The 14,579-nt window shown below is 39.1% G+C and overlaps 1 protein-coding gene across 1 annotated transcript in view; it reads right to left on the reverse strand.

Moving 5' to 3' along the window:
- The window catches only part of LOC150076130 (selenoprotein S-like), a 56,529-nt gene that overhangs the window by 17,171 nt on the left and 24,779 nt on the right, over positions 1-14,579 (reverse strand). The window contains exon 3 of the mRNA XM_090388205.1: positions 1,894-2,000. Coding sequence (XP_090244331.1) covers positions 1,894-2,000 — 107 coding nt within the window. The remainder of the gene's footprint in view (positions 1-1,893; positions 2,001-14,579) is intronic.

Consider the following 14,579-nt stretch of genomic DNA (forward strand, 5'->3'; position numbering starts at 1 on the left):
GAATCTATCCAGTTATATTAAAAGAGGCAGCAAAGGAAGTAAGCAAACCCTTAGCCATAATTATGAGAGCTTCCTTGGACTCAGGGGAGGTACCCATGAATTGGAAATGTGCGAATGTGACTCCAATTCACAAAGGAGGATCAAAGGGAGACACAGGCAATTACAGATCTGTTAGTTTAACTTCTGTTCCAGGGAAATTAACCGAGGCACTGGTTAAAGAAGCATTGCAGGATCATCTAGACAAGACTTCAGTTACAGCTCAGACAAAGCATGGGTTTGTTAACGGGAAGTCTTGTGGTGGTCTTGTCTGACCAATTTGATTGGATACTATGATGTAGTCACAAAGGAACTGGATGCAAAGAATAATTTTGATATCATATATTTGGATCTTAGAAAGGCTTTTGATACTGTTGCACATGGAAGACTGCTGCACAAATTGGAGCAGTGTGGCATTGGAGGCAAATTGCTGCTATGGATAAAGGGGTGGTTGAGTGGGAGAATACAGAGAGTGGTAATCAATGGACACTGCTCTTCATGGAGTAATGTTATTAGTGGAGTCACCCAGGGTTCAGTGTTGGGTCCATTGTTGTTTTCTGTATTCATTAATAATATTGATGATAGTATATCAGGCTTAATGTTCAAGTTTGCAGATGATACGAAGGTCGGGTCGGCAGGGTTGTCAATGACAGTACGCTGCTGCAACAGGATCTAGAAAAGTTGAGCAGATGGGCTGAGAGGTGGCAATGAAGTTTAACATTGACAAATGTAAAGTACTGCATATGGGAAGCAGTAATCCCAGAGTAACGTATCAACTGTGTGGTACTACACTGACAGTGGTAGAGAATGAAAAGGAGCTGGGGGTAATTGTGCAGGCAGATATGAAGTTTTCTGAGCAGTGCAGATGGTCTGTAAGAGTAACTCATGGTGTCTTTTCAATGATATACAGGAATTTTTCTAACAGAGATAAGGAAATGGTCAGGTGGCACCTTGAGTACTGTATACAGGTCTGGAGGCAGCATTTTAAGAAGGATGTAGAGCTACTGGAACAAGTACAGAGAAGGGCAACAAGATTAGTGAATGGAACAAAGGGGCACTTACGAAGAAAGGTTTAAGTTTTGCAAATTACAGTGTCTAGAGACTAGGAACCTGCAAGGTGATCTGATTGAGGTGTATAAAGCCTTGAATGGTTTGAGCATGCTCAATGCTGATGGGATTCTTCCTCTTGCTCAAAATAATCACCTGAGAGGGCATGAATTCAAATTGAGGAAAGACAGTTGTAGGATAAATGTGCGGAAGTTTGCCTTTAGCCAGCGGGCGGTTGATTGCTGGAACAAACTTCCATCTGTTTTTATAGAAGTTGATAGATTCAAGGCAGAACTGGACAAACATCGGAGCGAGTGAACGAGAAGGGGGTGTGTGTGTGGTTTTTTTTTTTTTTTTTTTTTGGCTGATGCTATATAAGTTTGCTTTCTTGCATCATGTGCCCTTGCTAATGCCAAAGTCCTGAATTTCTCAATTCAGTCTATATTAGAAAAGTTCATTAAAAATAAATTTAAAATAAAAAGCATACTCAGCTACTGCAGCATTAACACATGCAAACCAATTTAGATGCCCAAAGTGTAAATGTGCTTAGAAAAAACTAGTCAGCATAAATGGACCAAACTATTAACATACCTACAATAGCTCAATACTTCTAATTTTTGAGATGTTATATCAAACAATGGTAATTTCCTTACAATTACACATTATTAAGCAATTAAACAGAATTTCAAGTGTTATCACTTCACATGCAGATGTAATTTTTATCCCTTTAAATTGTTTAAATCAGTTGGCTATTGATTACTTATAAAATATTTCTAAAAATTCACATTTTAAAAATAAAGTTATATATACTTCTTTCAGTTTTTCTGCATGCTTTGCAGCTAAGGCATCATGTCTTTCTTGAAGTTTTCTGCGTACAGCTTCTACAGCCTCTTGTCTTGAAATGAGAAGATCTGGATCTGAAAGAAAATGTTTGCTGATATACTAGTATCAAAAAAGAAAGCTCTGCATTATTATAAATGAATAATTTACATAATTTAATTTCTGCCCAGAGTTATTTCGAAACAGTCTGAAACAAGGGTGGTGAACTTGTGGCATATGTTTTACAAGTGGTCTTGTAGAACATATGCCACAAGTACAACTCTTTTCAATAGCCTGCTCATAAATTTGGACAAAAATAATACAACTGATTTCAAAAAGTTCACTATGGCTATGACATGTCAGTGTACTGTCTTTTTTTGCAGGTAGAAAAGCTGAAGGTCCAATGAGACCAATTAATTCAGCACTGTGTTATAAACCCAAGTAAACTTTCTTCAGTAATTAGCAGGATATAACACCTAATTTCACATATTTAATCCAAACATCTGAAGAAAAGGTTTCACCTTTTCTTCCAGATACTTGGATTAAATAGGTATAACAACTGACTTGGCAAGTTACAGAGAATGAATATTTATTTTTTAAAGATGGCTTTTACATAAGCCTGATTGTCTTCATTATTTTACTGTATCAGAGGCTCAAAAAACTTTTATACCTTGCACCCACTAAAATATAAGCTTGTAAGTCATTCTGGTGTTACTATTCCCCAAGTATAAGACCTTGCCCCCTTTGCTACATTAAAACACAGATGCCACTTTTCTGAGCATCCCCAAAGCCTATCTCCAAGACATTCTAAAGGAGTGCTTAATCATTAACCACTCTCCCTACCTTCACATCATCTGAAAAATTTTAACATCATCATGCTCCCTATCCCTTCATTAATGTCATTTATCAAAATCAGAAACAACAGTGGTTCCAGAAATGATCCTAGGGAAAGAACAACCATTAATCACAATCCTCTACTTCCTGCAATCATCTCAGAATCTTGAGAGTTCCTATCTCTTCTGAGAGTTACGCTTTCAACTTGACTCAGTATCCTTCAGCTCTTTACTTTCTCTTTTTTTCCCCATCTACTGACTTATTAGCATATTTAAAAAAATCAGCAGACACTACTACTATACTCTCCTTTTATTTTTCCTCCTGATATTGAACATCTTTCAACCTCCCTCGTTCCTAGGGCCCTTTTCCTTTTTCATTTACCATATGCCTATACGATATTATATAATTATTCTTTTTTTTCTACTTAACCAAAAGTATTAACCAATTTGTGGCAAAGCCTGCCCACTATCTTTATTAGTTTGCAGATGTCTGCTTCACTTCTATTTTTAACCTTCTTTTACTGTAATTTTGCCTTCTATATTCCTCCCTACATCCTTCAACATTGCATATTTACTACAATGTAGTAAATATGCAACATTGCACTGCAATATTATAGATCCTTATTTCTTTAATTTATTTATTCATTTAATTGTCCTTACATAGCATTGTGACTATTCTCCACACTACTGCTAATACAAAATTTATATTCCTTATTTTATTTTTAGTCATGTTGTTATACCTATTTTGGCTCCTTTTCAACGATTACCATGAGTTATGAAACAACGTCCTGGATTATGACTGTAGTAATTATGAACATAGTTCCCTGAAAAAGTCTGACAATAATTACTCCAGTAATTATTTTCATATTAACGATTCTAGTCTTCTGTTTCAAAAATTTGTGTTAAAATCCTCTCCCAGGCCGCCCCCCCATCCTGTATTAATACTATAACTTTTAATTCACTCTCAATATATCCATTTTACTTTTAACTCTCTGCCGAGCACATTGGCAGTGAATGTCCACCAATATGATTCAAATTTGAAATTAACAATATTTATTATGTCAACATGAATTTTAGTTTTCCTCCATTACTGGTTTGACTTTTGATCTGTATCATTAACTGCTTTGTTATTGAAGAAGTCTGACCATATAAAAAATAAAAGAAAAATGTTTTTTTAGGCTCTATTAAGCCTTTTTTTGCATATAATTATCAAGCACTCTAAAAGTGAATTTAAGATTAGCAGCTTTTTTACTGTCCAATCATCAAGCATAATGGCTCCACGTGTGATCATAAGCTTCTCACAATGCTGACAATTCACCTGCACCAGACATTTAATTCGCTGGCAGTAAAGGCAACACCCACATGTGAATGAGAAGGGGGTTTTATTTTTAAAAATTAATTAAAAATGTGCTTTCAATAATAAAAAATGGATTTTTTATAGTTGTGGTCATAACAGACTAAAAAAAAAAGAAGTTTGCTTCAAAAAGTAAACAATTTTGAATTATTTCTAGCCTTTATTATAAACATAATAATAAAGGTGGGAAAAAATCCACTAACATGACTGCTAATGTTTTTTTTTTTTTTTTTTTTTTAAATCATACCCAATAGAGTGTTAAAGTACCATTATTTACTTTTTATTATGGCATATTATTTCATATTTCTTCATTTGCAGATTATTATAACCTTCCCTTCTCTCCTTTGTATTCCTTCCTCTAGGTCTAGCATTTTGTACACTGAATATCATACACTCACCTATCATCTTCTTTTTATTACATATATTTATATTACAGCCTTCTAAAGCTGCTTTCACTTGAAAGTGTAATTACATACCCTCTCTTTACTTCCATCCCTGGAGCTAAATACAGTAAACCCCCGCGAATAACGGGGGTTACGTTCCTGAGAAATGGCGCAAATACTGAGTTATGGCTCCCATAGTAATAAAGGGGTTCCATTCCAAAGTATGAAATATATAAGAAAAACTAGTCTAAAATTTTGTCTATGTATATATTATATGTACCTTCATAATATGACTATGTACATAGTGAAATGCAAGCATATGGCATCGAAATGAAAATAAGAAACAATTTAATATTAAATGTAATATTTATTAGAAATTTCAAACAAATCTTTCAAACCATCGCCTTTGCTAGCTAAAATACTTATCCCGCCAGTGCTATCACCAGTTTCGCTAAAGTGTTGATAAAGGAGCTTTGCCTTTTCACGAATGACGAGTGAACTTAACGGGATTTTATTTTGAGTTCGGTCTTCTATCCACAGATTTAAAGCCTTTTCCATTTTTTCTAATTTAACATCACGAGTTATAGAGCAAATTTTTGAAGCAATTAGTGCGTTTTCACGGACACTACGGCAGATTTTTTCTTCCGATTTTTTGATTGATCGTACCGTTGACTCTGATTTTATAATGTTTTGCCACTGAGGAGACACTTTCACTATTAGAAATTTTGTCCAATAACTCAATTTTATTTGCTAATGTCATCACCTTCTTTGATCTTTTCACATTTCCCTTGTTATTCGTAGCCATATTTTTGTACAGGTTAGAAAGAACTTGTCCACAATAAAGTCACTTTCTTCCGTTAACACACTCAAAAAAGTTTTTTTACACTGCAAAACGGTAGATTTATCACTTTTGTAAGCATATCGATTTATGAATTGATAAATTTATTCAATTTATAAACATATAAATTAAAAGCAAACGACGAAACCTTCCATGGCAAGTGCATAACACATACTGAACAAGGATTAGGAAGAAACATCCACGCTTGTGATTTTGTCATGCTTCTTCCCCCCCCCCCACCCACTCAGCGCTGTTTTGACCTGGAAAGATAATTTTAGCCACGCCCATGTTTTTTTATGGCGGAAAAATGTTCACGGTGCTTTAAAATTCACATTTTTTTAGGTTTCATTTTATATTAAATTTTTTTTTTTTTTTTTTAGTAGTTGTTGGCGCATAGGCTTCTGTGGCCATAATGCACCTCCCAAGGTTTTTGTAGTACTTTGATCCAAGCCCGAGGCGGGAATCGAACCCGCGACCTTTGGGTTGCCAGGCAGGCACTTTACCCACCCGGCATTTATATTAAATCAGCAACCGCGAATACAGATACCGCGAATAGCGGGGGTTTACTGTATACTTTGCTGAAGACTGCCGCTAGGTGGCGAGATACGTAGCTGCGTGTTAATTTGTGCTCTTAAATTTAACTAAACTTAATCAGTTCCAATGCTGTTTATTGATATGCTATAGCTCTGAGTGATTACTCAAGTTCATCTTTACTAGCTGAGAACATTTTCAATGTTGGATCCGAAGATGCAGTTAAGTAATTTTTAATTTACTTTCTGGATATCAATTTGTACTGTAGTACATAATGGTGGACTCCATTGTATTCTTATTTAGACCTAGGCTAGCTGTACTTCACGTGTATTTTGCCTTTCTTTTAGCTGTTGCTTACCTGCCAACGTGCACCGTTTAGTCGCGACCAAGCGCCTCCAGCAATACACCTGTTAGCATTCAGTCCTTCGGAAGTAACCCACGTCCCTAGGGAACTTCTGCAGTCCCTCTCTTGTTTGACTCATTGTCCCTGCCTTTAGCCGTGCTCAAATATATAGCTGAACAATGTCAAGTGTAAACAAACGTATACGTGGCAATAACAAGACTGGTATCTGTCACCTATGTAGAACGGAAAGAAACGTAGATTCAAACTCACATATCAAATGCACAGGGTGCAATAACCTTATTTGCCGTTCCTGCAGCAACATCGCGCACATAAATAAACTGCCAGCAAAATCCCGGAGTTCCTTTTTAGGGGAATGCTGCAAACCCCCGAAAAATTCGGTATCATCTCTTGAATTGCCAGAAACTAACACCTGCCAGGCCTCTAAGTCCATGACACTCCGAACCAAGGATCTGCCTCAAGGGAACTTAGGGGAAAGTAATGGCAATGAAATACTGTGTGGGGTGCCAAACAACCACAACAACATAGAACTACACTAAAGGACCAGACGGCACAAAAATCACGGAGCGATCACGAGTTCGTGAAAATAGCCAGCGAGCATAAAACACCTTTCTCCTCCAAACCAATTCAGGATAAAAATTATATCACGCAGGTAAAATCGCCTGCAAATGACATTGCCGAAATTAATGACAACTACGAAGTAGCATCCATTAATTTAGTTGCTTCAAGACAGCAAGTTTTAAATAACGGGATTAGAAGGCGACACGTCAGTGACAGTCACTTATGTATCAGCCAACTTGGTAAACAAAGCCAAGCTGAAGCTGGCACTAAGCAAGAAGAGTACTCAGTTCAGGTAAATATAACCCCCGACGATGATCCAGATAATAATGAAGATGCAAAGACAGGCCCTGCCTCTAAGACTGACCGAGAGAGTAGGAGTGCTTGTGGGTTAAGAGAAGTACAAGACAACCAGTGCTCACAAACGGAAAATGCTGAGAAGGGGACAAAGCAAGACTCTATTCCACCCCTGGGCACTTCACTACCGGAAGGAACAGCTCTCGAACAGATGTTTGCCCTGCGCACTCAACTAGAGAATTTAATGTCCAAATCAAACAGTAGAATCACCACCGGTCTCCGTTTTGAAATCATGACAATTTGGACAAGACTGGAGACTATAATAGTAAACCAGCACGTAGAACAGGAAAGGGCTAAGGCCAAGTTGGACGCATACCTAGATGAGCGGGGCAACCAAATGCCACAGCGCGCCCCCTCGTATGCAGACGTGCTGAGGACTGCACCCATTGGGACACAACTACCAAAAGCAAGTGGACCCCCCCCCTTGGGGAAGAAGACACTGATCAAACAGCCAAACCTGGTCGTTTTAGGACCGACAACGCAGGATACTGCGCAAACAAGCGAAGAAATCAAAAACCACGTTATGAAAAATCTAAATGAAGAACTGAAAAATACTAAAATCAAAAGTATAAGGAAAACCAGAAACGTGGGAGTGGTCATAGAGACTGAAACCAGGGAGGAAGCCCAAGAAATTATGGAAAACCCAAAGATCCAAACTCTAGGCCTCACTGCTGCGGCCCCCAAAAGAAAAGGGCCGTCAATTGTCATCTTCGACGTAGATAAAGACATCACCCCCTCCAAGATCACCGATGAAATATACCGCCGTAATGTACATGGACATCTGTCGGACCTGGACAAGAGTGACCTTATTATGCCCATATACTCAACCAAGCCAAGAGTCGGAAACGGAGTAAACTGGATAGTGGAACTAGCGCCGATTGTCTGGCCTATCTTAAAAGATCAAACGAGAATCTATATCAATTGGGGCAGTCACCGCTTCAGGGAGCACGTGGCTGTACCAAGATGCTATAAATTCTGCAAGTTCGGGCACACTTCACACACCTGTGCCCAGGCTGTCAGGACCTGTGGCCATTGCACTGAGAAAGGACATGAATACAACACATGCCCTAACAAAGAAGCTGAGCCTGTCTGTGCAAATTGTAAAAGTAATAAACTAGACCACCACCACCACTCTATTCGGGATAATACGTGTCCGTCCTATATAAGCGCCAAGAGTTTATACCAGATGAAAACCGATTATGGGCTCACAGCTTAAAAGATATAACTACGGAGTTAATAAATTTTTTCAAATCAACGCACAGCGGGCCAGGGCGGTGGCCGATCAGATAAGAATCAAGGCAGACGAAGAAAATGCAGATATTCTCATTATACAGGAACCGTACACTCACACGAGGCAGGTGAGAGGTTACCCCCTGACCTACAAAATAATTCAAACAGATCAGGATACCCCCTGGGCTGCAATAGTTATTCGAAATCCAGAAATCACAGCAACTAAAATCTCAGCACTGTGTAGCCTGGCTGCCTGTGCCCACCTGATCAGCTCCATGGGATCCTTTTACGTGATCTCCCTATATTGTAGACCAGGCGAAGAGATTACCTATGCTATCAGATACCTGGAAGATGTCCTGAGAACTCTGCCAAACCCAAAAATCATCATCGGAGCCGATGTCAATTGCCGATCACCGGTCTGGCATAGTTTGACACCAGACAGGCGGAGCACTGCAAATGGTCAACGCCTGGAAGACTTCCTGGCAAACTCGACTATGACAGTAATTAACCAACCAAACAATCCTACCACCTTCTCAAACACCCTATGGGAGGCCACTATTGATATCACTATGGCCTCAAGGAACATTGTTGGCAACATTTCCAACTGGAAGGTCAACGAGGCGTGGACTACATCGGATCACAGGGTTATTTCCTTCCAGCTAAATCGATCTCTAGCTAGATCCCCAGCCATACGAGTCATGTTAAATAGATATGCAATTGAAAAGGTGAACTGGGATGTCTTCAGGACAACCCTAACTAATGAGACCCAACCCCACCTACATCCCGACAACGCAGATGCCCTCCAAAGACAAGTCACTGATCTGATCACAACCGCCTGCAACTTGGCAATCAAAAGGAAAAACCCTGCCCCAGGCGCAAAGCCCTGGTGGAGCCCAGAGCTGCATAGATTGCGCCGAGAAGTCATTATAAGAAGAAAGACTTTTCAGCGTGCCCGGAGGACCTGGCCGGCACGTGAAGTGGAGGCGCTCAGACAGAACTACAGGGAAGTGCGAAACCAGTACACGGCCCTGATCCGCAAACGAAAACAAGAATCCTGGCAACACCTGGTCACCACCACTGGAAATACCAACCCCTGGGGAGTGGTGTACAAGATCACCACAAACAAACTACCCAGGGGAGAGGTCACCACTTCAACCAAGTCATTACAAGGTACGGAAGCAACCACCTGCCAGCAATCCATAACAAACATTTTGGAGGCCATCCTACAACCAGCAACAAACCCAATCACTCAGGAACAAAAATCCCTCTGTGCAGAGAATGAGACTTACCACACTGAAGAGCAGGAATCTCCCTTTGACTTGGGAGAATTACAAACTGCTGCAGCCCTGATCAAAGATAGGAAATGTCCAGGATCGGACCTGCTGGAGTCTGAGATTATAAAGAAAACAGTGGAGTGTGTCCCCGAATTACTACTTCATCTATTTAATACCTGTCTACGTGATGGTCACTACTCAACAGATTGGAAGTCGGCCAACGTAAAACTAATCCTGAAGAACCCGACGAAACCACCTGAACTCCCAAACTCCTACCGTCACTTAGTAAACTCTATGAAAGGCTACTCTACTACAGACTTCTCAAACGCTACAACAATGCAAACATGGCTTCTCACAGACAATTTGGATTCAAAACGGGGCACTCCACTGTAGATGCACTCCACAATCTCCTTGAAGCAGTAGGAATTACCCAAAAGAAATACTTTCTGGTCATCGCTGTCGACTTTGCTGGGGCGTTCGACTCACTTTGGTGGCCGAGCATCCTAGGCAGACTGCACCAATCAAAGCTTCCAGTAAACCTATATAACTCCATCAAAAGCTACCTTTCCAACAGGTCAATCACTGTCAATGCTCCATATATGAAAATCACCAGACAGGTCTACAGAGGATGCCCACAGGGCTCGGTTCTGGGCCCATTCTTGTGAAATCTTGTCCTTGATGAATTCCTTGGCATGGACCTGGGAGAGGTCACCTCTCAAGCCTATGCAGATGATCTTATTATCGCCGTTACCGGCGATTCTAGGGCCCGACTGGAGACTTTGGCAAATAATGCACTACAGAAGCTACAGGACTGGGCTAAACACCATAACCTCCCCATCTCTGCCGCCAAAACAGATTCTATTCTTCTCAAAGGAAGTCTCAATGAAGCCAGACCGCCACAGATAAAAATCGACAACAGGACCATAAAATTCTCCACTCAACGCAAGTATCTAGGAGTTATACTTGACAGCAAACTGAATTTCCAGCCACATCTTAAATACCTAAGAAGAAAGATACGTAATTACACCACCCTTGTCACTACGGTCTCCAGACAGGACTGGGGACTCAATAGGCACACTCTGTCCTTATTCTATAAAGTGATATTTACCCCGATTATAACGTACGCAGCCGGCATCTGGTACCTGAAAGCAATCACTGTTAGTGGTAGAAGAATCCTAGACTCTCTGCAAAGAAACATCCTGCTCGCTACTACCCGTGCCTGCTGCACTGTCAGTACCCATGCTGTGCAAATCCTGGCAGGCGCCATGCCACTGGACCTGGAGGTGGTCCGCTGTGGACTACTCTTCCACCTCTCCAAAGCAAATTCCAAGACCATCCTCGAATTCACAACAGACCCCGCAAACGACAGAACAGCAGAAAAGAAGCGTCTCCTCACGCATCTGCAGCAGGCGTGGTAAGCGAGATGGACTACTTCCAACAAAGGCGAAATCACTAGAAAGTTCTTCCCTTACATTAACAGGGTGTTCCCCAGGCTTCTCCCCGGTTTTCACCTGGTCTTTATGCTACATACCTGTTAACTGGCCATGGATCATTAAAAGGCAAACTGACGGCCTTGGGAATCATCGATGATCCCACTTGCACCTGTGGTGGGACTGAGAGTTGGTCACACCTTATGTATGACTGCGCCCCCTATATGAGGATCTTCGCTGCACCTTTATCACTTCCTTGACCTACATACCCAAAGACCAAGAAACACACCTGCTTGATAGTAGGGAGGAATATACAGCTTTCACGCGTTTCGCACAAGAGCTCTTCAGCCGAAGGAAAACCTTATCTACAGTTCCTGTACCTGCACCACAACGGTCCCAAGGAAGACAACAGACGGTCTGAGACCATGATGGACTTTCATACAAACTAGACAGTCATGAACTTGACCAGCACACCATCAAACGGACAACTATCCGACGATTGGAGTTTGAAAGCTACCATTGGATTGAATTAAACCCCTGGATTGGACACCAGCCGATGTCGATGACAGAGGCGCCAAATGGCGATTCTATCTGTGCTCAATTGTACGGTCACTTTCGACTCCATTCCTTCCCCTTTCTTTGCCTTCACCTGATTGACTGAATGTACATTGACTGGTTGGGGATGCCTTCGCCTATATCCCCTTACTCTTACTTTCATTCCCCCTCTTCTTCTGTACACCCTGTACTACCTCACTCTATCTAATCGCTGCTTTTTTTTTTAAATTAATTAATTAATTTTATTATTTTTTATTTTTTTTTAAATTTTATTATTATTTTTTTATTTATTTATTTTTTTTTTTTATTTATTTATTTATTATTATTTATTTATTTTTTTTACTTGGTCTCCGCTCAGGAAGCTGAGGCGACCCTGACGGAGACTAGCCAGAGAACTATGGGCAGCCTGGCTACCTCTTAGTGGTGTGTGCGGGCAACGTTGGGTTCCACCAGGGGCCCTGCGGCCAAATGCCAGGACACACAACAGAACCCAACACAAAACTACACATTCAACACACTACACTTTTTCTGGCATTTACAGTGTTCTGTATTTCTTCACAGTGTACATACGGCGCTGTTGTGGGAAACCACAGGTGGCGCCCGACCCTAACACTATGTATACTTTGCTATACCACACTATTTTCTTTTATATATATATATATATATATATATATATATATAATCCAAATTAAATCTAATTAAATCGAAAAAATAAACCACAAAAGTAAAATAAAATAAAGATAGTAAAGTAAGCATCAGTGGCGGCAAAAAATGGACAAACTACTACATGTTGCATGTGATAAACTTAAATAAAAGTAAAAAAATGGAATAAAATAAAATGTATGCCAGTAGCATGGCAAACCAGTAGAGTGAAAATGAGCTTAACCAAGAAGACAAATATGAAACAAAAGAAAAAGAGGGGGGGGGAGGGGAATAAAGAAGAGTACTGTTGGAGAATCGCTCCTAAATAATTTAGAAAATGAATGCCAAATACAAAGAAATTTAATGGTGCCCCTTGATGGCATCAATTTCCGAATTGTGTGAAATATCACTAATGTGGAAACATAACCTACCAACAATACATTAAAATAACAAAATAAAGCAAGATGGACTGACCATTATGCCATAATAGTCAGGGAATCACTGCATTTCGAACGCTAAACAAATTCATGCCACAACTGCAGTAGATTTGGATAATGGTGGCAAACCACTGTAAGCAAATATATATTTGCTAGTATGAACCAGAGCTCTAATGCTCAATACGTTTACCTCAATATGATACGTAGAACACTTCCATATGATACTCTCCAGAAATTAAAACGAAAACAATTAAAAAATCAAAAAAACTTGCATTATAGTCAAAAATAATTAAAAATCAACAAAACACAATTAAAAATCAATTTAAATTGAATTAAAAATCAAGTAAAAAATTAATTTAACGAAAAAATTGTAAAACGATTTTCCTTCCTGAAGCTGACAACACGCTTTTCGACCGTATGTCGTGATCACAGGAATGAAAATTACCAAATGGAGTGAGCATAAAACTTAAACAGGGATTATTTGTCTTCGTGCATGCACGTAAAAGACCACAAATCGAGATTAGATATGGCCAGCAAACATTAACGTAATTCTCATGTAATTTAATTTTGACGGTTTCTGCAATTAATAGTCTCGTATAATTACGTTGGACACTAAGTATTTTGACCTTGTTAAATAAAAAAAAGTATAACGATCGTTAACGGCATGAAAGGCTAATTCTGACACTGCCTTTCATGCCATTAACGAAAAACATACTTTTTTTATTTAACGAGGTCAAAATACTTAGTGTCCAACGTAATTATACGAGACTATTAATTGCAGAAACCGTCAAAATTAAATTACACGAGAATTATGTTAATGTTTGCTGGCCATATCTAATCTCGATTTGTGGTCTTTTATGTGCATGCACGAAGACAAATAATCCCTATTTAAGTTTTATGCTCACTCCATTCAGTAATTTTCATTCCTGTGATCACAACATATGGTCAAAAAGCGTTATCAGCTTCAGGAAGGAAAACTGTTTTGCAATTTTTTTCGTTAAATTAATTTTTTACTTGTGTTTAAATTAATTTTTTACTTGCGTTTAAATTGATTTTTAATGATTTTTGACTGTAATGCAAGTTTTTCGATTTTTTAATTGTTTTCGTTTTAATTTCTGAAGAGTATCATACAGAAGTGTTCGACGTATCATATAGAGGTAAACTTCTCTTATTCTTTTACAAATATATATTTGCATACCAATTTTTTCCCTTTTCAATTAGTTAGGTTTCATACTGTTATTCATGGTAGTAGCAAGCAATGTGCTAACACATCGCTCGTACCACCCTTGATAGTTTAATTTTATTTATATATTCTGGTTTCACAGTGGCTCTGTCAGTGGTAGGGTGTTGCTGATTGAGCACTAGTTTTTGTTCTATTATAATTTCTCACTGCATAACGGCCACCATTATTCAAATCTACTGCATACGCAGATTGATCAGAATACTGGTTCACGTATGCATTGATTTGTCTAGTGTTCAAAATGCAATGATTCCCTGACCTTTATTGGCCTTGTGGTCCTCTGTCAAGATGGGGCATAATGGTCAGTCTATTTTTCTTTATTTATAATTTTGTTGGTCATGTATTGTAGTTTACTACAATACAATACCTGGTGCTAGTCAAAGGCATCACTAAATTTCATCTTATTGGCTTTCTCTAAAACATTTTTTGTTATTTGATATTGTATTTTCGGCTTTTTCTAAATTACTTTAGAAACGTTTTCTTCTGCATACCCTCAGCTTGATCCTCCCCCTCCCCCCGATCTGTTTTATAATGTTTAGTATATATAAGAAAAACAAAAGTTTATCTGTAAACCACTTAAATCATCTAACTGACTTGGTGTTAGTTTAACATTTATAAACCAAAAACAATAAAACTTAGAAATGGTGCTAGCAA

The sequence above is a fragment of the Mastigoproctus giganteus genome, chromosome 13, assembly GCF_048544385.1.
Source record: "Mastigoproctus giganteus isolate SK-2022 chromosome 13, ASM4854438v1, whole genome shotgun sequence".
NCBI lineage: Eukaryota > Metazoa > Arthropoda > Arachnida > Uropygi > Thelyphonidae > Mastigoproctus > Mastigoproctus giganteus.